Here is a 24424-nt window from a genome sequence, read left to right as displayed (position 1 = left end):
CCTGTGGTCATCATCACGTGATCTGATATTTTGGTTCATCCTCTCGAGACTCTTCTTAGTAAGCCTTGTTTATCCTATGAATGGATCTTTAGCGTGTACCATACCTACAGTGTTTTGCATTAAAAAGTACCTCATCACCATGGCGTATCCCCCTGTCACAGATCAAATAGACGATGATGATGATTGGCTAGAACCTCCTACGCAGGGCGGTGCATCCGATCCCCTCGTCAACCAAGAATTCACTCGACTGTCCAACAAGTTTTCCGACGTGAGTCTAGTCCATTGTGTACTTCATACACATGTCAAGATCACCATACTCAAGAAATTGTGCTGATGAGGACCATCTAGGCAGGATACAGAGAAGGTATAACTGATGGAAAGTTATCAACTCTCCAAAAAGGATTTGATCAGGGTTTTGCCTCTTCTGTTCCATTATCAAGAAGAGTCGGAATATTACGTGGTAAATCAGCTGCTCTATTAGCTATAACAAGTTCCAGTTCTTCAAAATCCTCTTCACCCTCTGCATCATCTACAAATCTGTCATCAAAGCCAACACACTCCACAACTGATCTAGGGGAATCTTTAAGGGATTTGATCAGGGAATTAGGTCAACTGAGAAGGGATGATATATTACCTGAAGATAAAGAAAGGATAGAACATGAGAAGGTGGAACATCCAGATGATGAGAATAAGTTCGAATTGGATCAAAGTGATAAGAGGGATCTAGAGAACCTGGAAAAAAGCTTAGAGTTGATGGGTGATTATGCAAATGGAAACTTCGGGAAGGAAAAAGAAGATGGAGAGGTTGTAATACAAAGGTTAGAACATAAGTCGGAGGAATTAGCGAAAGCTGTCTTGCGTCGATGAAGATACAAGAATTGTCCAATGTTTCAACAGATTGCGGGACAAAGCACCAAAGACAGCTCAGATTGACAATTTACGCTCAGCTCCTACCGCTATGGAGACGTTTATTCGACCTGCGACCCTCATGTGCCCTTCAAGTAACAGTATTTCTGTGCTTCCTACCGAGGCTACGGCCTCAAACATAATGTTACATTAGATGTCGAAAACGTTGTAGAAAGAGCAAGAAGTCGCAGTTCGAATAGGTATAAAATCATGCGAGTGTAAAATATTTGCACTTCAATGCATATGCATATAACAATTCTTAAAAAATATTGTCTTACTACCACTGTATTTATTGGATTGTCCTCTGAATGTCCTGGATATTGATTTGCTATCAAGGATCTCGAAAGATATATGAAATGCTACAAACAAAGAACTACAAAAGAAAGGATGGTGTGTGAAATATATATACAGTAATATAGATTTGCAAGATGTACCTAGACCTAGACTGTCCATGTTTACATGATTTTGTCGAAGCGTCCATCATGTATATACAGTTTCGAAGACATGAGTTAATCGAAAGAAAAAAAGCATAAAGTCCATTTCAGTTCGTATCATACGACTTGTATACAAGCTTGTTCATTCTCTTCTTCCTCGACGACTCCTAGTGCTAATCTCCATTCGCGTAATTGTTTACTACCTCTCCTTACGCCTCTACCTATAGGTGGATTAGGCTGTTTAACAGAAGATTGAGATTGGACTGTCGGTAATGATGAATCTAATTCTGGTGAATATATCTGCAATTGTGCCGTTAATGGTGCTGTAGGTAAAGGTGAGAAAGAGAAGAGGGATTTTGAGGAATATTCGAATGGTGGTAATGGCGATAAACGATCTTTCTCGATTGAAGGCGGAGTAAAAGTTGGTAAGAGTGATGGAGAAGGTGAAACCCTGAAAAAAGCAAAGGATATCTTCAATCAGTATGTGAACAAATCTCGATGGAGAGGATGAGAGGTACTCACGGCCATTGCAACAATGCTAAACACGAGAGGAATACAACGACTAGAAGTGGTAGAGGTAACTAATATGAAGAATGTCAGAATAATCAGAATATTCAAATATAATAGATGAGAAACTTACAGTATCAAGAGCTCGTACAGTCAATGCTCCAGCCATTTTGAGATGAGGCATCATCTCCGTACTACTTCTCACCACGTCTGACATCGCGAAGTCCTTCGAATCGTTACTTGGGGAGATCAAATGAAGTGATTGGATTTTATCGAGACCTGTCGATTATATAAATTGATGTATACAATGTAAATTTCAAATTCAGTTGTCGAATCGTGCGCCGCGGTTGATGGGGAGGCGATAATGAGAAAAGGCGACGAGGTGATTCGTAAATGGGAGTTGATTGTCCTTGTTTGCCGGGAAAAGAGTTGTGTGTGTGTCCCTTTGAGGGGTCAATTGTCGAGCAAAGGGGGTTTGTTTGAAGCGGATGTGTCGGATCAAAAGGGTTGAATGTCAAATCGATTTCGTTCGTCACAGATTCGCACGATAGCGGTTAGGTGTCCCTTTTATCCTTCACCAATTTTCTGAAAATGCTATACAAGGAAAAGGATAAAGGGAAAGATGATCGTGAGAAATGGAATCAAATAACTATGTGGATCTGCTATTTGTATTTCGTATTTTGATAGATCCAGCCTATCGCAGAAATCAGGTCAGGTCACCGATCAATATCGGATCACTGTGTCTTAGAATCCAAAGCGGAAGTGATGAAAGAAAAAAAAATGGCAGGAAGATAAGGAAAAGAAGGAGAAACCAAAAGAATGGAATAATGTTTTTTATGTTTCAGATTTCGGAAAGAAAGCGAGGATATAGGTTGAAAGTACTTTGGGGATATCTTGTTGTTCAATATTTTCGTGTGAGAAGGAGTAATTGATTAATGAATGGAGAATATGATGTTAATGTCGTTAATGACGTTGTTGAAATCATCAAAGTGAGACTTTGTAATCTAACTCGGATAGACAATAAGGAGAGGACTCGGAAAGACGACCAGCGTTTATCTCCGTCCAAAAGGTCTAGTCTTCGCTAATCAGGTTATCGCTCGCTGAGCAGAAGTAGAAATAAAAGCGAGATTCAAGGGAATTCAACCGAAATGGACCAGTGAAAAAATCGGATCTGAAAGAGAAAATGGCCTGATTCACACTCAACTCACTAATTGTTGATCTGAGACAATGAAAAATGACGATCTCCCGTCTGACAATGCCAAGAAACCTGATCTAACACTTCCTGGATTATGGTCTATCGGACGGGCAAAAAGGCTTGAAAAATCCAAAAAGTTCAAAAATCAATTGTTCCTAAAAGCCGAGAACGCCACACTTTGATCAACTATTTTTGTAATTCTGAAAAAACTTTAATTCTACTCTCACCGCCTTTGCGCGGATGATGACGTCTAAAGTAGGATCGAGACTCTAGATGTAAGTGAGACCTGACATAAGAGTAGGTCCAATACAGTTACTGGAACTGGTTTTGCTAAGGTATCGATACGAAGATATACCGAATTGTTCGATATTAAACTTTTACGAAATAACGTTTTTATGTTTTGGCTTTCCTTCCTTGATAAATATCGGAAGCTGTATGGACAATCTCAATTGAGATGTTCAGTGACCTTGATGGGCACGAGCTGGGTTTGACGTTATCTTCCAATGCACCTACTATATTCTAAGTCTGATGTAATTCGCGCGGACAGATTTGAACAAGATGTTCAGATTATTGCCTTAACCGGTTATGTTTTCCAGCTGAACAAGCTTCTATTTGTCTTTCGATTATTATTGATTATTGAATGTATTTCTGGTACTCAGCTTCTTTTTCCAATTCATCTATTTGTTTCCTGCCTTTTTTGGATTCAGCTAAGTCGAAAGTGGTCCTAATTATGCGAAATCTAGGGTTGAAACGCTATCCTTGTTAATAATTTGATGCTAAATATCTTTGTTTTGAGGGGTTTAAAAGATGGTATTTTCAATCATGAACACGCATGCAATGCAATTTGCAGAAATAGCTCAACGACAATTATATTATGGTATTGATGTGATCATACGTGATTATATGGACAAGCTTAAATCATGTTTTCTTGATAAATGTACTTCACGGTGTGAAATACTACTGTATCATACTGTGTCACTTATATTCAAGGGATCTTCCTCAGGTAACATCGCGTGAAAAGATGAAGATACTTCATGATCTCATCAATCGCACCGCATCATCCAATTTTTCAAGCTAAAATGAAGTAAATTTGTTCCGCTTTCTATTCTTATGATTCTTATGTATCGGAGAAGTACGAAGCAACATTTTAGGCGGGACTGTCGGCGCGGGAAAAGTGATAATATCGTACTTATTACGCGTGAGAGGTAATCTCAACTACTTATACACGCGAAATAGCTGTTGTACTGCAAATTGTAGTAAGCAGCTCGACTGACCATCTATGTTCATGACGTCGCTCCTTCCCGTTCTGCATAAATATAACGATGCCAAGCAACAGTAGGAGGGATTAGATACGCTTCTAAGCTTCCCGTCCGCATGGCCTTCCCGCATTGTTAAGCCACTATGACATGTGGTTTTAATCTCTCTACTCGTAACAGATTGATGGGAAGGAAGTGTGTTGTGTGTGGGAGGTCTGTAATAGCGGAGAAGACATATCGTTATCGGGTAAGATTACGATAATTCAATACCTCCGCTGACGTCGTGCCGAATTTAACCGATGAAACAATTCCGGGAAGCTTATGGGAATAAACTTTCCTGCGTCCCACATCAGAAAATACCGATCGAGTGTCAGTGGCTCCGTCTCGCTATAGACGTTGCTAATACGGAACATCGCAGCTGCATCGTCTTTCAATCTTTTAAGAATAAACTCTGCGAGCTAGGCCTCCTGGTCTGTGGAACATTCGCATTCCTCTTTACTGTCAGCTGTGTTGGCGAGCAAAGTGGATATTTGCGCTACTCTCTAGTGTGCCTTGATCCATTTCCAATACAAACTCCGATAACCAATGGTTCCCGACATTTGCAGAATGGGCGGTGACTGCCGGGTATTTGATGCAGAGAAAAACCCAAACAGCCACATGACCGGGGTTTACTTTGAATTTCAAGTCGCACTTTTCGTCCCTCCCATCTTTGTTGATTACCTCCACTTTCGCCCGGGGGCAACCCCGTGGCATAAGATAAAATTGGAACGATACAGAGAAGATTAGCATTGCCCCTGCATAAGGATGACAAACTCTGAGCGGAGAGGTGGTTCTTCGGAACCAAATATTTTTTTTGTTTTGCTTCATAATCAAACAAGTCTCAGCTCAAAAGGAAAATCAGAGATACGGAGATTCACAGTCTGGAAAGCTTGGACACAACCTTGACGAGACGAAACCGCTCGTCAAGATACAATTACAAATCTGGGGACGTAGACTTTCACAGCCATAGTGGATCATTAAAGCGATGCTTCTCTACGAGGCGATGCGAACCAGCTGCAAATTATATATGTAGATGATCTAATATCACGCTTGTGGTCCTCTCAATCAATGAATCAGCTTTAGGACCGATGGGAGCTGCCAGAAGTAGTGCTTCGAAAGAACTCAGACACAAAGTCGAAACAAGAAACGAGAAACCGATATCTTGTCGCCGATTGTCATCCCGCTTGTACATGAGACCATGTATAGGAGACCTCACAGTCTTACAAACAAGCCAATCATGAAAGCAGGCTGGTGAGGAATATTTTGTGTTTTGATTCATGCGATATCTATTGCTCCCTCCTTTTCTTTTCCGCTAAAGATTTCAATCTGATCCAACCATCTTGCCAATGCTTCTCGAACTCTTTCTCGGAGAACTTTTGTACCGCAGCTTCCCTAGCTGCTTTGCGCATAGTGAGACTCTGCTTGGACGATAAACGCAATGCTTCATGTATAGCTTCAGCAAATGACTCTGCATCTGTGGCGTGGAAACCTATAATTGTATTTTTAGCTTTCTCACTCTGACCCTTCCTTACAGACGAAACATACCTGTCTTCTGGCCTTTGAAGGGGACTACTATATCCATTAGAGGACCTGCTGAAGCGTGAACTATCGGTATCAAGCCTGCAGCCTATCATGATTTTGTGTGAGCGGCTGCGATTACCCTATAGGGAGATCTTGGAATGAGACTTACCATGAATTCTACAACATTTATCCCGAAATGTTCATCTTGCATGGTATTTAGCCCTATTGACGCTTCTCCTAATCGCTGGACCACTCCTGGATACGGCGCATTGACGACAATTTCAACGTGACCCTACACGTAACGTTAGTCGATTTGATTTAGTCACCTCTGAAAGACAGATCGAGCTTACGTGGAGATCTAATTTCTTCGCCAACGCCCGCAGAGCATCGACTCGTGCTTCGTCCCCTGCATCGCGAGATCCTCCCATCATTATCAACTTGACACTCTGCGCGCCAGTCTTGTATTGCGGATATCTCTCGAATAGGGCGGCGAGGGCGTACAACTGTTTACTATGCTCTTTTTCAGGTCTACATGTTATGTATCAGCTTGATCGCCGGAAATAGTGAAATTCTGTCCGACACACCTGAATTGGGCAAGAGAGACTATTTCGCTCTTCCTCTTATCCAGACTTCCAAGTTTTACGAATTCTTTGGTGTCACAAGGAGGATACACTACCTCACATCTTGCTCGGTCTTCCTTTTTGATTTCACCCCTTTCTTCCCTCTTCTGTATGGTCATCTCATCTTTCAGTAATACACTTGCCCAGAAAGATTTCCTCGCTTTTGCGAGAAGGGATTGAACGTGAGCTTGAGTCCATGATGAGTTCGTCATGATGTGTTCGGGGAACAGAAGCGATATCGAATACAGATTGGTGAAGATCTGATAATATCTAAGAATCGAGGTCTCTTAGCGTTCTCCGGCTCAACATAGGTGTGTGGAGGTTTGTACAACCTACATGAGTTTGATCTGCGTTTTAATCCAACTTTTTGATGCACCAGCATTCTCAACACCTTCCGACCTGGCTCTGACCCGCTTCACCATGTCCGTACTGACAGTGGGGTAATGTATATAAGCGCCAATGACGGTCTGCGGCCCCGTCAAAAATCGTACTGTAGGGAAAGTGAAACCATGACCCATTGAATCTATATGGACGAAGATTCAGTACACGGAGATATTTAGTCAATGCAGATTGGTTCGACTTACCGATAAAGACATCTCCCCAGAGACCGTCCTTGCCGCATAATCCTTCATAAACTAGATAAATGCTTCCCAAAGACTGATTAAGAAGTGTGAATCGCTTCCAGTAATTGCCGGAGACCAAAAATCGAGAAGGCAAAGGTACGAAGTGGAGCCTAGATGCATCTATCTCGATTGAGAAGCGATCCTGCGAGGTTTACACGTTGTCAGTCTGATTCAATCTATTAAAGCTCGATGTCACAACTCACTTTAGCTCGACCTAAGATATCTTCTTTGCTAGCTGCAGGATAATCCCCTGAATAGACCAATACCAAGGCGTTTTTTTCCGTTTTCTGCAGATGTCGAACAGCGGACCACAGCACTCGTTCACCTCCACCGCTTGCGTTACTGGAACCGACAATAATCTTATATAAGCTTCGACTGCAGACTTTGGACAAACACGATAATCATACCAGTAAGGATGCCAAAAGCCGACAACGATCTTGTCACCACTCATGCTTGGAGCCGCGTTCGTTGTACCTGGTATAACCGAATTTTCAGGCATTCCGAATTTGTCCAAAAGCTCTTTTCTTCTGATTAGATTCTTAGCTCGTATTTTCTGAAGACCAATGACGCTCAAACCTAATCCGAGTAACACCAAGATAGGTATTACACTAGCGATTAAACCCCAATTTATTCCTGTCAACCCAGCGATAGCTACTCCAGCTGCTACACCAGTAGCAGTGATCTTGGTTATTCTGAACACTAGGGGACCCGAGAGAAGGAACCAAGAAAAAAGGATTATTCCTACCCATATCACGTCTAAGGAGATGGAACTTTGTGCAGGATGAGCAAATGCTGTTTGATATAATTTCACAAATAGAGATTGACCTTTTGGAAGGGATTGGAGTAGTAATTTGGTAGCTGGATAGTGTATTGATATTCCTGTGGCAAGTAACATCTGGTAGAACAACGAGAAAGGAATCTTTGCCTTAGCATTTTGTGCGATGCTACTTGTTGAGGAAGATGTGAGGGGTAAAAGCAAAGCGCCGTGTAGCCAAAGAAGGGAGTTCATGAATTTATCGGTGTTGACGTATCGAGGTAATTGATATATTGGAATAAATGCCAATAGTAAAGGCAAAGCAATAAAGACAGGCATTGATCTCGATGATGAGTATTTTCTGGGATGTAGCGAAATTGCTGTAAGGAATAGTGCGGTGGCTACAGACATGGCTACCAGTTGACCAAGAAGCATGTATGCGTAAGGATACTTAATCCCCCTTCTACCGCCTGCGAGCTCGTCAGTTTCATCCATCACAGCCATGGAAGGCACTGGTTTCTGAACTTACTTTCAGACCATACTATAGCAGTAAATAATACTGTCCATGTACATATCCAGCTAGACCACCACCAATTCGCTCTACCTGTACAAACTATTGTCCAAGCTTGTTCGAACAGCGGAGTATGAACGAGCCAATTGCCGATACTACTGCTCTGATTCAGTTTAGAGTGGTATTTGTATGACCACTAACAGGAGATCGCCTTAGCAAAATAACGCCATATTGACAATAATATGTAACTTACATGAAGGAATTTTATCATGTCTGCATAACAGACATTCAATCAACGAGGACAAGACCTTGCACAAGACTGTAAAGACTCACAATACCAAGTACATAGTAGAGCCCCAACACCTGTCCGTAGGTAGAAGAACGCTCTACCGCCGAATAGCTTTGACGGTTGGGTTCCGGCAAGGATTGACCGGAAGACGAGACCAAATGTAAGGAGAATGAGCAAGAAGTAGGCTACGAAAATTGCCCAAGCCAAAAGCTCCTGGCCAAACATCTTGCTGATCAGCCTTCTCGGAGTAAGTCAACCAGTTATCAAGCCCGTCGAGTATTTTCTCCACTTGACCGAGATGGAGACGAAACTATTAAGCCGAGTATATGTACTTGCTTCGACATACCGCCCAATCCTCAAGTACAATCAAAACACAGTATAGCTTACGTAAGTTTGGGGTGCTCGCCGATCAACGTCACGTGACCGCTCTCAAAAGTTGGTTGTTGAAGTGTTGAAAGCTTTCTTTGGTTCCTGCTTTCACGTTTGGTTCAAAGGTTTACAAACGATCATTAGTTCTTACATCCAGTCTCGCCATCAATACAAAATGCCCAAAGCGACCACTTCGACGTTCCGTACCGCACCTACATCAGCAGCCTCACGGCCCAAGAAGAATGGCGAGTCATCCTCGAGTGGTGCTGGAGGCGCAGCGGGAGGAGCGAGAAATCACTTGTTCGATACCGCTCGATTCGGTCAACATATTTTGACTAATCCTCTGGTCGCACAAGGGTGAGTCATGCTATAACAACCTGATGCACAATCTCCACCTAATTATCTCGTCATGTCTCCGACTTCTGCTTGACACCATATATGATGATCACACACGACGGTCTTCTTACCCAAAATAACATGGTGTAAAGGCCCGAAACCCATTTTTTTCCGGGCACCCAATCTGACTTTTGTTCATTATTGCTCTTCTGTTTACCAAACCTCTTCAACTCGGTCCACATGAGATGTAGCTGACAGAGAGATATTTCCTATCAAAGGATCGTCGATAAAGCAAACTTGAAACCCACGGATATTGTTCTAGAAGTTGGTCCTGGTACTGGTAATTTAACGGTTAGGATATTAGCAGCTTGTAGGAAAGTTGTAGCAGTAGAAATGGATCCTCGAATGGCTGCTGAAGTTCAGAAACGAGTATTAGGAAAGTGAGTTATCATACTATACTGTATTTGTGAATATACATATACCAATCAAAGTTAACGATTCCGTTTTGCAGACCTGAACAAAAGAAATTAGAAGTCATGATAGGTGATTTCGTTAAGGCGGATTTACCATATTTTGATGTCTGTATATCCAATACACCATATCAAGTAAATTTTATTGCCCTTTTGAATTGACTTGTTACTAATCAATCTGATAGATCTCATCACCACTTGTATTCAAGCTTTTATCACATCGACCAATACCTCGATGCGCAGTTTTGATGTTTCAACGTGAATTCGCATTACGTTTAGTAGCACCAGCAGGAACCAAATTATGGGGAAGATTAGCAGCGAATGTACAACTTTATGCAAGAGTAGAACATATAATGAAAGTTGGAAAAGGTAATTTTAGACCACCCCCACAAGTTGAATCATCAGTTGTTAGAATAATGCCTAGAGATCCACCTCCACCAGTTAAATTTGAAGAATTTGATGGATTGAATAGAGTGATTTTTAGTAGAATGAATAAGACTGTCAGAGCAAATTTTAAGGCAAAAGGTGTAGCTGAATTAGCTGAAAGGAATTATAAAACTTGGTGTGCAGAACAAGGTATTGTATGTTTATCCATTATCTTTATAAAATATTATTTGATTTATTGTTAATTTCTGATCATTTTTCACAGATTATCGAAGATGGATTTGATATACGAGAAAAAATAGACAATATTCTACTTGAAGCTGGATATGCAGATGATAGAGCAGCAAAGATGGATGTAGATGATCTTTTAAAGTGAGTCCTGATGATATTTTAAGTTATTCAAAATCTCGCTAACTCCATTTACTCAAACCTAACAGACTTTTGGCTGCTTTCAACGTTGCTGGAATGTAAGTGACAAATGTTATCATCGCAATTCATTCGCTGATCCAGCGATTTCCTCCTCGTTATAGCCATTTCGCATAATCAATATTGATCTCTGCAAATTCCGGGATACAAAACTTCATTGCTCCTGAACCATCTTTTGTTGTATATGTACATTACAAACCGCTCTCACTCTCGTTTCATGCATGGGTCATTCCGATGCAACACATTTGCAGTAAATTTCCACGATATATGCAGAAAATTCCTGCGCAAATGGATTCTGTTAAGATATTGCATGACGAGACATCTTGAACCCGGTTAAAACACAATCAAAAGAAGAACTACGATCTTCCAGTAATCCTCTTCACAAGTCCTTTTTTATTCCTTTTTAACTCCAATTTCTGTTTGATTTCCTCTTCGATATCTTTTGAACCTAATTCGTCTTTTCCATACCAAATAACAGTGAACGCTCCTATTAAAGCGGTGATGATACATGCAACTATCGATAAAATAGCTTTCGGTGTCCACCCCTATGAGCCTTATTAGTGATATATTTAAATCAGAAGAATCAAGCAGATATCCTGTGGTGTACTGTATGAAATGTAAACTCACAATAACCATTGGAAATGGGCCCCAAGGTTGACCAATGAAATCCGTAGTGGAGTTTAATCCAACTACATTGCCAGAAGTTGGTAATCCCCAATATTTACATTGATCTATCAAAGGTTGGGGTACATCGTGATTTTCTTGCAATTTCTCGGGTGCTTCAATGAATACTACTGCTAATCCAGAAGAAAGGTGCCAGTCGACCTGAAAGACATCAACAAGCGTAAGCTACTTGTTCTATAGTATGAGATATTTAGGTGCTGTTTGATAAGAGATGAAATTCTTACATGACAATGGAAAAACCATGCTCCAGGATTATCAGCTCTCCATCTAAGTACAACTTTACCGGTAGATGGGATTGTAACTGTATCTCTCCTCATTGGATTACTTTGACCTTCAACTAACGGCGGATTATCTTCCGGATCATCTGAAGTTACATCCATTGATTTCTGAACAATTTGAAATTCATGCCCATGGAAGTGGAATGGATGAGGTCCAGCATCCCAATTATATACCGTTAATTGAATATTGGCCATATGCGGATAAGCAATAGCGTTTGTCATTTTTCCATAGACATCAGATCGGAAAGAGTTATTTCCCATTGTAAGAGCAGTGAACATTGAAGGTGTTTTAGGTTCTTGGAATGTAACATTATTGAAATTTCCCCTGTTAGTTCCATCATCGTATGTATCGAAATTTGCATGTATTTCAAATTCGATATCTGCCGGTGCCATTTCCCGCTTGAGCAAAGGAACAAGTACCGTATCATCTAAGTCTGATATTTCGTCATACACAGCTTCAGATGCAGGTGGGGCTTCGGGGTTGTAAGTGATTTGAATAGTATTGTTCATTACGAGCTCATCTGGAAGGTAGTCGTACCTGTTGAAACATCAAGAAAGCGATATTAGTCGAACTACTTTACCACTTGAATCGGTGATAAACGACTTACATTTCCTCACTCTGCATGACAGCCATCGCGTAGTTCTTGTCTGAAGTCTCTTTGGCCTGAATGATGACGGAATAACGCTGAGCAACGGAAATTGTCAAGGCATCGATTGGATAAGGTTCGACTTCTACACCATCCACCTCGATGATCTGTATATCGTGTTGATCGATGGCAATCAAAAACACTGGCGGAACAGCATATCAGTGACTCGGTAATCCATAAACAGAATTAGAGTGAGTAAGGACTTACTCGCTAAAGCAGACATATTGATGACTCGCATCTTGTATTTCTTGCCAGCTTCGAAAGGTATGCTAAGATTGTCGTTCGTTCCTTCACCATTTGTGATAGCTTCCGCGGATGGGTAATACTGACCATCCTTGACCAGATAGATCAACGCAGAGTCTATGATCGTGACCGGAATTAACGAAAATTGTCATTAAAAGCTTAGAATGATGTTACTCACCTGGTACAGGTTCAGCGCCTGTTGGGTTATGCCAAGTCAGGAAATCGTTTGTGAGTAGATCAAGGTGTTGTCGATGATACCAATCTGACACTACCAAAGTAAACTCTTCATCCCACTCTAGATCGTCTGATCGACCAGTACCATTCTTGGGCTCGATGATTAGAGCTACAAGCACGTAAAATCAGCCAGAAGCTGAATTAAGGAGAAGAAGAAGGATAATACTCACGAGATCGAAGTCCATCTACATATTGACCTAAGTAGTGCCCATGGAACCAGTATGTCCCAGTCTATGTGATAATTTGAGTCATCAGCCTCAAAATCATCAGAGAAGTGAGCATGTTGATGCGTTTGATCGTTGATGGTCCGTCCTAGAAGTCCTGTTTGTACCCCTACAAACCAGACCTGTGCTTGTGCGATTGCCCTCGACATCTCTCCCCCAGTCCCACATTTTCCCTGATAACATACTGAATTTTATCTATAACATTCCCAAAACCCTCTCAAGCTCAAAGAGCTCGCATCTCATAGTAGTACGGAGAATCTGATACTCACCTGTATACTGGTATCAATTTCGTAATCCAATGTATGACTCATCGGTATACTACATTGAGTTATACCCACAGCTCCATCATACCAATTTGAATTGTTAAACATCATTCCATGACTATGTAATGCTGTTCCAATTGCCGGATCTCCTAGTCCATTGTATGCGTGTATACGTATGGTATCTCCTTGAGTCACTGTTATGGGAGGCGGACTAAGAAAAGATATAAATTCATTGTTCATTCCGGATATGGTATAGATGAGATAGAATTTGTTGGTGAGACAATAGTGCGAGTACTTACGGCCATGTTCCATTGACACCTATCACTCTTCTTTCGTACAGCTTTCGCAATACATCAGCTGAAATGAACGAATGCTGGTAAATTGTAAGTCTGTACTCACGCCATCCGGATTAGCAGTTGCGTAACTGATATTCCACCAATGTTCTGATATTGCCGCATGAGCAGTCCTCATAATTAGCGGAAACACCGCGAAGAAAGTCGTTATTGCGACCATTGTAAATATCGTTATCTTCTATCACAAAAATCAGTCCATATGTGATACTGAACTCAAGTCGAGGTAGATAACTACGATGTGGTGTGGAGGAATCGAAGGCGCTTAATGAAAGGTGTGTTTATATTTTTGACCAATCTTTCAGTTATTGTTGAATTGACTGTATATGTAGGAATTAGCTGTACGTTGAAGCTTTGCAACCGAAGCAAAAACAAAAAGGTATGCGATGATTTTGATCAGTTGATTCACAATTCGAAATAGGTTGTTGAGAATGTCGGAATCTATCGATCTTTGTGAATCTCCAACATTTTCAGTTATTGGTGCACTTCGGCCGAGTCCGATCGCCAAGAAACATGCTTACTTTGTCGTCATTACGCTCATGGCGGTTGATTGTTGATGATTGCAAGCAACCATGCAAAGCTACTCAAGCTTATTGCGAGCGACGGAATCCCACCTTGCATATGCGGATACGAGCATAGATGGTGTCCACTCAACAAGCATTCAGTCAAGAGATGCGCTGTTTCATCGAGTTCGCATACCGCTTGACGGCGACTGCTGTAGTTCCGGGAAGATGCCTTCGACGTACAATAAATCTCACAAAACTGCCTCATGCTCTTGTCTTGGATATCGGACGGTCCTCTGCAAATAGCTCTTATGATTGGCATCGGCGTAAAGTTCGCAAATGCCTGGTATAACGCAAGCACGTTGTCCTCGAGAGATCCGACCATCGCTCGGTCAGGCTATGATACACGGTAAAGCACTAACAAGGTATGAGCACGGAGCGAGCGCCTTTGATAGGAAGAGGACGTTTCGCTTGAACCAAAGGAAGATGGATCAATTTCTCAGCTGCTCTACAATGAGCAACAAGCTTTAGCTGGGACGCAAACGTCAATCATGCAACTTAGCCTTTTGCGTACATGCTGTCCTTCCACTAACAACTCCTTTTGAAAGATACGCAAAATGTTATACGGTGCCAGATCAACAGATCTGAGACGAACCATTCGCTGTTGTACGCAAATGTGACTAGCCAAGCAAGTCAGAGAATTTCCTGAGCTTGCATTAGAATCAATTGTCGAAATGACGTGTAAAGCAATATGACATTGAACGCGGTACCTCCTAGATTCGGCATGTTGTCCGAGTGAGATCAGGGCGTTGATATTTTTTTAATTTAGTCGACTTTCTACGGGTTTTCCTTCCACCTTTGAAATTGTTTCGCACTTATCCGAAATTTAGATCGGTCACTTTATAAGTTATCAGCGGGGTTAATCACACCATGCATCCACAAAAAGTAGCGCTTAAAGCTCGTTTGCCAATCTAAAAGTCGAATTAAGCGTAATTTCTAATCATCTACTCATCCTTTTTTCGTTTCTATCAAAGGATCTTCAAATCGTATTCATGATTTTCAAACGAAGCAAGACGTAACCGGGTTCCGAGTTTGTGTGTATAGCAATCACGAATTATCAAATGTCTTCTATCGTACAATAAATTTAGTAGTTGGTGTGGATCTATCGTCATTATATTCAGGCTTCGAATAGAAGATCCAAAAGTAACCTTTGTACTTTGTATGTCCAACAGGTAGCTTTGGAAATCGGAATGCAATAACAACAAGCCTTCATCATAGTGTTAAGTTTCCTAGGTATATATTGATCTTGCCTTTCGAATCAAGTCTTCTTTCCCTCTTTTCAACATCCTTCGCCTGTAATAAGATAAAATTACGGGTATAACATCTCGTACACTCTCATAAGGTGTATGGGAACTGAATACAAACGATGCCACCTTCTCGAGGAAATTCAATGAGGAATAAAAATGGGACTATTACACCCTTGTCATTGTCAAAAACAACATCAAGAATGAGCTCACCATCTACGGGACAAGGACAGAATTATGATGTTGCGGATCCGATCATACCTATCGCTCATATAAAATCAAATCTATCAGCAAATTGTCAAACCCGACAGGCAGAAATAGAATTAGCAACGTCACGAAAAAATCAAAATAACAATGTCCTTGAAGAAGATGAGAAGAATTTGTGTGGTAGATCATCATCAGCTACTTCACCTATAAATCAATTGTCATCTTATACATTACCTGCTGGCTGTTCTTATGGACCTACAATAACGCCTACATACCTGGAAGAGACGAATATAGTTTTAGAGCCTGAATTGGTATCGCAAATACACTCAGGAAAATCAAATGAATGTAAATTACTCTGGGTAGATTTTCCACCTTTATCACCTCAAAATCCGTTCAATTTTTCTAAGGGAAGAAAATTTGGTATAACATGCGTAGCTACTCTTTTCACATTGCAAACATCGATGAATGTAGGAGCATTTAGTATTGGCATGGAGAGTATGACTAGGGATCTCAATTGTACGAGAGATCAAGCTGCTATCGGATTAGGTATTTTCAACTTCGTAAGTTTACCCGCTACACGAGAATATGATCTGTCATGCAGGCGGCCGTAGAATCATTGAGACTTGGACTAATAATTCAGTTGATACTGTAGGGATTCGCGACCATGCCTTTGCTTCTAGCGCCTTTGTCCGAAGAATTCGGCAGACGTTGGTCGTATGTTATTGCTGTTGTGTTATATGGATTATTCTTGGTCATGATGGCCCTGTGAGTACGAGATCCCATTATAGTACCGTTATACTCTTCTATACGTTCGCGGAACGCTTTGTTGACGGGATAGTTCCATTACAGGTCAAAGAATCTTACTACTATGCTTCTGGCACGTGTTTTACAAGGTGTATCCGGCAGCGTTGCGTCCACTTTGGTTGGCGGGACAATCGCTGATATCTACATCCCAGCTGAGTATGTCAGGAATGCCTTATTGATTCTAATACCATCATTGGACTGCGCATTATACTGATTAATTCGTGTATTTGCAGTCGAGGTTTACCTTCAGCAGTTTTCGCTTTTACTGCTATTGCTGGTAGTGGTTTAGGACCATTCTTTTTCTGCTGGGTAGAATCAAATGAAAATTTAGAATGGCGGTGGATTTGGTGGATTCAAGCTAGTAAGTAAAATCAGTGTTTTTGGATTCGGTCCGCGTCACTTCGTGCATTCGGCTGTCAATGAACCCTGACTGATCGTGGTATATTTCCCAGTACTGATTGGGGCTCTTATCGTTCCGATATTTGTTCTTATGCGAGAGACCCGAGAAAGTATTATTCTTCGACGTCGAGCCATCAAATTGCGAAAGGAAAGAGGATTGAGCGATGGTGGAAGATATACTGCTAGAAGCGAAGTAGGAAAGGTGAACTTTGTTCAAGCCATGAAGTCGAGCTCATTACGAGCTATAAGTAAGTCGATCTCATATTGTAAGCTGGAGGGGCTGAATGTTAACTCCACATAGCTTTCTTGCTTGTCGAGCCTATTTTGTTATTCTTCTCAGTGTGGATGGGCTTGGGTGTGAGTACATATCACTATCAGACATATCCTACCTTCGTCTCACCTATTTGGAATAGTGGGGCGTACTGTACACTATGGTCACCGGTTTATCTTACAATTTCAAGAAAGTTTACGGTTTTACCACCAATCAAGTTGGTTGTGCTTACATCTCTATAACGTAAGTTTCTTTTTTCATGAGCTTCGCATCACGTAAAAGCTTAACGAAGACCTCGTACGAAGGATTGGTACACTTTTTGGATTCGGGTTCAATTTCGTTCAAGACGCAATATATAAGTAAGTCGGCTTTTCACTTTCAGATATGACTTTGATTTACATAAGGAGTATTAATGGTAAGGTTTTTGCTGTAGGCGGAAAGTTGAAAAAAGAGGAATCGAAGCTAGATTATATGCACCCATGGCAGCCGGTTTGACATTTGCGATCGGGTGTTTCATTTTCAGTTTCACAGCTACTCCTTCCGTACATTATATAGTCCCTTGTCTGGGTATTGTTATCATAATTGGTGAGTTTTGCATTCATCCCATCTAGGTGTAAAGTCTTCGGCTGATCGTATGTATGATGATTGAAAAAAGCTGCCGTTTTTACTATTTACATCAGTGCATTTGTGTAGTCAGTACCACCTATAGCAAGCGATTTATCAAAGGAAAGGATAATCTTCTGACTTTGCTGATATAGTATATCGGAGTGTTATGGATCATACGCATCTTCTGCAATTGCAGCTCAAAGTTTCTTGAGAAATGGTTTCGGTGGTGCTTTCTCTTTTTTCACATTACAAGTGAGTTTTTATAATCTTCACAGGCAATGTCGTGCAAGAGAATTAACTTAAAATTAGATGTATGACGCATTGACTCCAAGATGGACTACTTTCACATGGGGTTGTATAGCATTATTACTTTCTGCAGTACCTTTTATTGCATTTTACTTTGGACCTAAAATTCGATCAAAATCGAAATATTCGAAAATACTTATGAAAGAAGAACAAGAAAGGATATTAAGAGAAAAGCAAGTTTTAGATGGAATGGGTTAAGAACTACACATGTTGTATATATCATTTTCCATATTTTCATGTCATTTGTTTTACTAACAATCACACACATATGTCGAAGTTTTACCTGTAGGGCAATATTCATTGTGATGTCTTTCTTCCGAACATGCATATATCGATGTTTTATATTTTTGAGTAGAGATCAAAAGTGTTTAACGAAAAAGTAAGTAACGGCAAACTTGCAATTCGGTAAAAGTCTGGGATCGGCACGCAAATCAAGCTTAAATTGCAATCTGATCGGTCAAATCCGTTGCCGAAGAAAATATCTGGTCAAAGGTATATTAAAATACCGGACAATGATATCTCGATATAGCGGAGTGCAATTCCTCTTTTCGTTGGATTCTATCTTTTACATCGAGGTTCCAAGCTGAATGTTCTTTCGGCACTCATTGCACACAACTTAATTGAGTAGGTCCAATGGGTTGGATCATCACGAGTGTAATACATCTCGATCGTTATCTCGCGTAGGGTGTAATCTATCGGTAAGATGGGGACACAAGATAGGGAATACTCGATATCTGATTCTCGAACTTCTATGAATGAAAATGAGGTACAGGAAATTAACGATACAACAAGAGGAATTGTTACTCCGGAAGTCCCAATTATCAATGATCAAGATGACCAAGATGAGAAGAATGAATTGACAAGAACGAAAAGTTTGGTTATTCCCTTTGATGAATTGAAGAAATTACCAGAAGGATGTATATATGGACCAATAATTGATTCAACGTTCTTATCCCAAAATCAAACATCGTTGAAAAGTGATAATACAAAAATTGAAGATAAAATAATATGGGTTGATTTTCCAATTGGTTCAAATGAAAATCCATTTAATTTCTATTCAAGTAGAAAATCAGGTATAATCATAGTTGCAACTTTATGTACTTGGTTAACAGGAGTTAATATTGGTTCATTTACTATTGGATATGATAGTATGATGAAGGAATTGAACAGTACGAGATTTCAAGCTTCTTTAGGAAATGGTGTATACAATCTTGTAAGTCAATTTTGATCCATCCAGAATCCATGTTTAATCAAAATTATGGTTCAAGTTCAATGATTCAAGGAATACGTCAAATTAGGAAGAAGATCAATAGGAATGCACTGATCTTGTTCTATCCCATTAATTAGGGCTTTGGGTGTGCTCCCCTTCTCATTGCTCCTCTGTCGGAAGAATTTGGAAGGAGATGGACATATGTCATTGCTGTTGTCGTGTATCTTTTGATGAATATCATGTTAGCACTGTGAGCTGTTCTTCGAATAGTCTCACTCATAATAATGAATGCTAATACTTGGTATGGGAGTAAGAACCTAGGGACCATGCTAATGGCTAGAATTCTTTAAGGTTGTTCAGGTAGTGTAGATGCTACTTTAGTAGGAGGAAACATAGCGGATATTTTCATTCCAGCTGAGTAAGTCTGTTTTGCAGTATGATATCATGTCATGCACCCCTTTCATGCATCCTGAAAGTAGTTATGATCAAATTCATCTTGACTAAGTTTTTAACCTATCTGGTTTACATCATTAGTCGTGGATTACCAACTGCTGTTTTCTCTTTTGCGGCAAAGTCAGGATCAGCAATTTATATAAAGTTTCGATATTTCCCATGTATCTCAGTGGTTTCGTTTAGTAAGTTTAGCATTTCCCAAAAATGGTTAATTTGTGACTAATGATATAGTAGTATTTCGGAATGTTATGGTTCATACGCTTCTTTGGCAATTGCAGCGCAAAGGTGGGTTAGAAATACAGTAACCGCAGCATTTGTTTTCTTCATCTTATCCATGAGTACTCGATTACAGATTGGCTCATTCACGAGAGTGGGTTTGATTAATCGAAGTGGTCTTTTGCCAGATGTATGATGCTCTTACACCTAGAAGGACATCAGTAACTTGGGGATGTTGCTTTAGTATTATCATCAGTTCCATTCATAGCATTCAAATTTGGTCCTAAGATTAGATCGAGATCTAAGTTTTCCAAGTTATTGATGAAAGAAGAACAGGAAAGAATATTGAGGGAGAAAGAAATTTCACAGCGTAATTCAGATGGACAATAGCATATGATTGAATCATGATGAGCATAAAGATCAGAATGTCCATATGGTCCGCACAGATAGATAAATGTATGCATATACTTTTGGCTCGGAGGCTGTTTGTCCTAAGTTTGTCGACTAGTTAGGTGGGTCTTCCCTATTCGTTGTAACTAGTCTGGTCGATTCGCTTGAGATAATGCATAAATCGGAGTAGTTCAAATATCTTCAATTCAAGTACAAAATTTCCATATGTCAGTGGCTTTCGCAGTCGCATACGAGTATAAACCGAAATCGAGGTAACGCGATAAAGATAGTATTCATCGGACTAAGTAATCCCGTTCTCAACCTCTTATGCCTTTAGATCGAAGTTTGTATCGATTAGTCTCTTGAAAATGATATCATGTCTACACGGGTAACATAAAGGTTTCAACCGAGTGTGATGTGGCAAAGGCAAGTACGTTTGAAAAAGGCTTGACATTTTTGACCTACTTGATATAACGTGAAGTTGAACATGACGAAACTGTAATATTCTCCTTTCCGAAAGATCTTTTCGTGTATTATCACCATAGAATGCCATTTCGCGTAACTAAAGAATATGGTGAAATGTGACGTATTATAACGTTGAAAGGATGTAATGTTAATGTTTCTAAACCCTGATCAAAGGATCGAGCGCGATTGTTTTCATAATATTAAATTATCCTGATTATCGTGGTATCCTAGCATATAAAGGGTTAAACGGGATTTCGGCGATTCATTAGAATCACTTGATCATAAATCACGTGACTACCAGTTCTCCCTGAAGCGATTAGAATAATCTGTAATGGTTTTAATTAGGATTGAATGATATATTACGAATTTGTATTACATTGCTGTAGTTGAGTGTATTACTATAGAGTAAGAATGAACATTGGACAAACTTGATTTTACATCTTTCGTTTTAACTACCTAAATTATCAATGACAGTAATATCGATAAAGAAAAGAACAAATTAGATAGTGTAGGTATATCTCTTTCCATTCTTCGCTTCGACGACCCTCTCTACTCTGCGCTTTCCAGTCGGTATTTGATTTCAAGTTGTTGTGTGTATGATATTATTTGGGTATAAGAAGAGGAAAAGGAAATCACGCGTCATTCAACCTAACGACAAGCCTCCCCTTCAATTGATTTTCAGCATCCCCTCAAAACCTCATTAATAAGTTAATTTCTTCGAGGCGGTATCGTTATAGTAGATAGAAATTATGGCTAGTGGTATACCTGTGAGTTTTGCTTCATACACGCTCGTTCATCTGTCATAAGCAATTTCCGCGTGGGGTAAAATTGAGAACATGGCGAGAAATGAATATCACATAAACCATCCGAGACGCGATGTTTAACATGTCAGACAATATTCATACAATGGCGAGATCACAGTCTGAATACATCATTCAAAGCTCACTATTCTTCTCGTTCCGATCTGATGCTCCTAAAAGTGATTATGCGTTAGCTGACAATTATGCTACCGTTTTCCTCATCATCCTGAATTGATCATCATTCCAACACTCAAACAATCAACCAACCTCACGTGCCTTCAAACGACCCTCCTCACTCCCCCAACAATACCTCTTCTTTTCACCCAATTCCCTTCCTCTCCATCCTATTCATAATGCCATCTCATCGCGATATGCAGACTCGGCGAACTGCTCGTCGAGTTGACGAAAATGCCCCACCTGCCGGCGGTGCAATCGCTACTCGGTCTCGAGGGACAACTTCCAGTAACGGTACCCTTGCTGCTAAAGCTATTGCCTCTACCACTTCTATACCAGTACTCAAGCGAGGAATCTCCGCTTCTTCTACCACCACTTTGAAGGGAACGACTGCACGTGAAGCAGGAAATGGGAAAATCGATTTGGCAGCTAAGCGAAGAGCAGCTTTAGGTGAAGTTACAAATGGAGGAAAAGATGGTGAAGGAAAGAAAGGTGTAGCTGCAGAACGAAGGCCACTCGCTACCACTCAAACTTCTTCTCAAACACTTCCTACAAGGCGCACAGCGCGATCAACAACATCCGTTGCCCCTGTCAAGGAAGATAAAGTTTCCGTTGGTGGTAAACGGAAAGCCAACGTTGTTCCATCTTCCAAAATTCCTCCTCGATCGCGTTCAGCCACTGCAGCTTCCAATTCCACTTCTACCACTAACCCAGAAACGAAACCTCTGAAAGAAAGGAAACCCAATATAGATGAAGAGCCCTCAAGAAAACGACGGAAGACTTCGACTCCTCCCCCTTTCGCTGAACAAGAGGTGGAGCATGAGAAGGGCCTTCTCGATGATGGTCACTACGATCATGACGGGAAAGAGATCCTTCTCTCAAGCGGAAGTAAGCAAGCTGTCGGTCTCCGCAGTCCAAAGCGAAAAGCCAAAGACGCAGGTTGGACAGATCTCGACGCCGAGGATGAAGGTAACCCTAGTATGGTTAGTGAATATGTGGTTGACGCTTTCAACTATATGTTGTCGATCGAAGTGAGTGAAGCTTATGGTCTTCAATTGAAATGCCTTGTGGCTAATGATCGTGATGAATAGGATCAAACCATGCCAGACAGCGATTACATGGACAAACAAGCTGAATTACAATGGAAAATGCGAGCAATCCTCATGGACTGGTTGATTGAAGTTCACGCCAAATTCAGATTATTACCTGAAACACTATTCATCGCTACCAACTTGGTCGATCGATTCCTTTCGAAACGAGTAATATCATTGGTCAAATTCCAATTGGTGGGATTGACGGCTTTGTTTATCGCTTCAAAATACGAAGAAGTCATCTGTCCATCTATCGAACATTTCTTACACATGACCGATGGTGGATACGATGTAGATGAAATCCTCAAGGCTGAACGATATATGCTTTCTACTTTGTCATTTGACTTGTCTTACCCTAACCCTCTACATTTCTTGAGGAGGATATCGAAAGCGGATGGATATGATATTCAAACTCGAACAGTAGCGAAATTCTTAGTAGAAATTAGCTGTGTTGACCATGATCTTCTACCTTATAAGCCTTCTCTTTTGGCTGCTGCCGCCATGTGGTTAGCTAGATTATGTTTGGATAGAGGCGATTGGGTATGTTTTCCGGCTATTTCACTTTTGACTTGTTGTAAAAAGCTGATTAAACTGTTCCGCAGACACCTAATCTCGTACATTATTCCAACTACTCAGAGAAGGAAATTGTAGACTGTGCTCAAGCTATGCTCAATCATGTCCTTGATCCAGATTTCAACGACACTTCGTCTTTCTACAAGAAGGTGAGTCAAGAGATAGCATTCCGAAATTATGTATGGCGTTATTAACCATCTTTGTGTAATTTAGTACGCCTCAAAGAAACATATGAAAGCATCTGTATATTTCCGAGACTGGGCTATATCCCAATGGCCAGAAACAGCCGACGGGTCAAATGAACAAGCAGGAAGAGAATTGGATATTTTCTTAAATTCCGAGATATAGCTTCACTGTTGATCAGTGATCATCAAGCTATAATCCCACATTAAATCAACAGGCAATTTCACTTAATTAACATTCTGCGGTATCACGGCTCGTTACCCGCACACAAGCAACAGCAAGAAAGCAATACATAATACACTCAATGAAAAACTCTTGATGCGTCGTCGAAAGAATCAAATGTTGTTCCAAAAATGCCATCATGTCCTAAATTCAATATATTCAACAAAATACGACAATAAAACTGCATTTCCATTTCGAATCATCCCTACTGCATCCTGTTATATGTTGATAATTCTCTTTTTCTTTTCCCATCGCCTTTCAATCAATCTGACTCTCGCATATATCCATGATTAATTAACGATACCATGAATTTCCCTCGTAGGATATTTAGTTTGGATTACAAGACAAGGTTATTTGTATATATATATTTATATACTTTCGAGTATATGAAAGTTTTTTTTCAGTTAAAAAGTAGATTAGATATGTTTTAGTAGATATTTCCCTTTCTTACGAAGTAATGGGAATAATGATCAATGATCAATGAGCATGTATTTTGGTATTGTGTTCACGAGATTTTTGCGGATTTTAAAATATCATTTGAGCTAATGTGATTTACGACTATGATTTGATTCGAAGATTTTTATTTTGAACCTATTGATGAAAAGTAGAATGAAGTAAGAATAGGATTCGAAATTAGAATGGATTGGTAAATAATCCTGTATTTAAGCATGCATGAATACGATG

The 24424-nt window shown here is 40.3% G+C and overlaps 8 protein-coding genes across 8 annotated transcripts; 5 read left to right on the top strand and 3 right to left on the bottom strand.

The window, feature by feature from the left end:
* Positions 1-139: 139 nt before the first annotated feature.
* Positions 140-867, top strand: I206_101838 (uncharacterized protein; the record flags this gene model as incomplete). Its single annotated transcript, XM_019158766.1, has 2 exons — positions 140-268; positions 349-867. The coding sequence occupies 2 exons, from the start codon at positions 140-142 to the stop codon at positions 865-867; spliced, it is 648 nt and encodes a 215-aa protein (XP_019008512.1).
* A 590-nt stretch (positions 868-1457) lies between these two features.
* Positions 1458-2064, bottom strand: I206_101837 (uncharacterized protein; the record flags this gene model as incomplete). The annotated part of the gene is made up of 3 exons (XM_019158767.2): positions 1458-1791; positions 1863-1921; positions 1981-2064. The coding sequence occupies 3 exons, from the start codon at positions 2062-2064 to the stop codon at positions 1458-1460; spliced, it is 477 nt and encodes a 158-aa protein (XP_019008513.2).
* Positions 2065-5623: 3559 nt separating this feature from the next.
* I206_101836 (uncharacterized protein) lies at positions 5624-8880 on the bottom strand (the record flags this gene model as incomplete). Its single annotated transcript, XM_019158768.1, has 12 exons — positions 5624-5826; positions 5883-5964; positions 6028-6150; positions 6209-6386; positions 6443-6748; positions 6815-7001; positions 7063-7243; positions 7305-7443; positions 7509-8325; positions 8385-8562; positions 8620-8639; positions 8700-8880. 12 exons carry the CDS (start codon positions 8878-8880, stop codon positions 5624-5626), a joined length of 2595 nt encoding a protein of 864 aa, XP_019008514.1.
* A 319-nt stretch (positions 8881-9199) lies between these two features.
* On the top strand, positions 9200-10685 carry I206_101835 (dimethyladenosine transferase; the record flags this gene model as incomplete). The annotated part of the gene is made up of 6 exons (XM_019158769.1): positions 9200-9381; positions 9639-9800; positions 9872-9965; positions 10016-10411; positions 10480-10586; positions 10652-10685. 6 exons carry the CDS (start codon positions 9200-9202, stop codon positions 10683-10685), a joined length of 975 nt encoding a protein of 324 aa, XP_019008515.1.
* Positions 10686-10996: 311 nt separating this feature from the next.
* On the bottom strand, positions 10997-13726 carry I206_101834 (uncharacterized protein; the record flags this gene model as incomplete). The annotated part of the gene is made up of 10 exons (XM_019158770.1): positions 10997-11185; positions 11268-11465; positions 11549-12140; positions 12211-12391; positions 12457-12609; positions 12671-12835; positions 12897-12957; positions 13220-13424; positions 13513-13553; positions 13613-13726. The coding sequence occupies 10 exons, from the start codon at positions 13724-13726 to the stop codon at positions 10997-10999; spliced, it is 1899 nt and encodes a 632-aa protein (XP_019008516.1).
* A 1766-nt stretch (positions 13727-15492) lies between these two features.
* On the top strand, positions 15493-18161 carry I206_101833 (uncharacterized protein; the record flags this gene model as incomplete). Its single annotated transcript, XM_019158771.1, has 12 exons — positions 15493-16137; positions 16230-16342; positions 16427-16537; positions 16615-16742; positions 16834-17028; positions 17082-17137; positions 17194-17294; positions 17357-17410; positions 17485-17636; positions 17707-17743; positions 17810-17909; positions 17967-18161. The coding sequence occupies 12 exons, from the start codon at positions 15493-15495 to the stop codon at positions 18159-18161; spliced, it is 1887 nt and encodes a 628-aa protein (XP_019008517.1).
* A 505-nt stretch (positions 18162-18666) lies between these two features.
* Positions 18667-20038, top strand: I206_101832 (uncharacterized protein; the record flags this gene model as incomplete). The annotated part of the gene is made up of 5 exons (XM_019158772.1): positions 18667-19176; positions 19311-19423; positions 19538-19591; positions 19708-19746; positions 19858-20038. 5 exons carry the CDS (start codon positions 18667-18669, stop codon positions 20036-20038), a joined length of 897 nt encoding a protein of 298 aa, XP_019008518.1.
* A 1812-nt stretch (positions 20039-21850) lies between these two features.
* I206_101831 (uncharacterized protein) lies at positions 21851-23683 on the top strand (the record flags this gene model as incomplete). Its single annotated transcript, XM_019158773.1, has 4 exons — positions 21851-22702; positions 22763-23302; positions 23365-23484; positions 23549-23683. 4 exons carry the CDS (start codon positions 21851-21853, stop codon positions 23681-23683), a joined length of 1647 nt encoding a protein of 548 aa, XP_019008519.1.
* Between the last annotated feature and the right edge of the window lie 741 nt (positions 23684-24424).

The sequence above is a fragment of the Kwoniella pini genome, chromosome 2 (genome assembly GCF_000512605.2).
Source record: "Kwoniella pini CBS 10737 chromosome 2, complete sequence".
In the NCBI taxonomy this organism is placed as follows: Eukaryota; Fungi; Basidiomycota; class Tremellomycetes; order Tremellales; family Cryptococcaceae; genus Kwoniella; species Kwoniella pini.
This window is presented reverse-complemented; position numbering and strand designations above follow the sequence as displayed.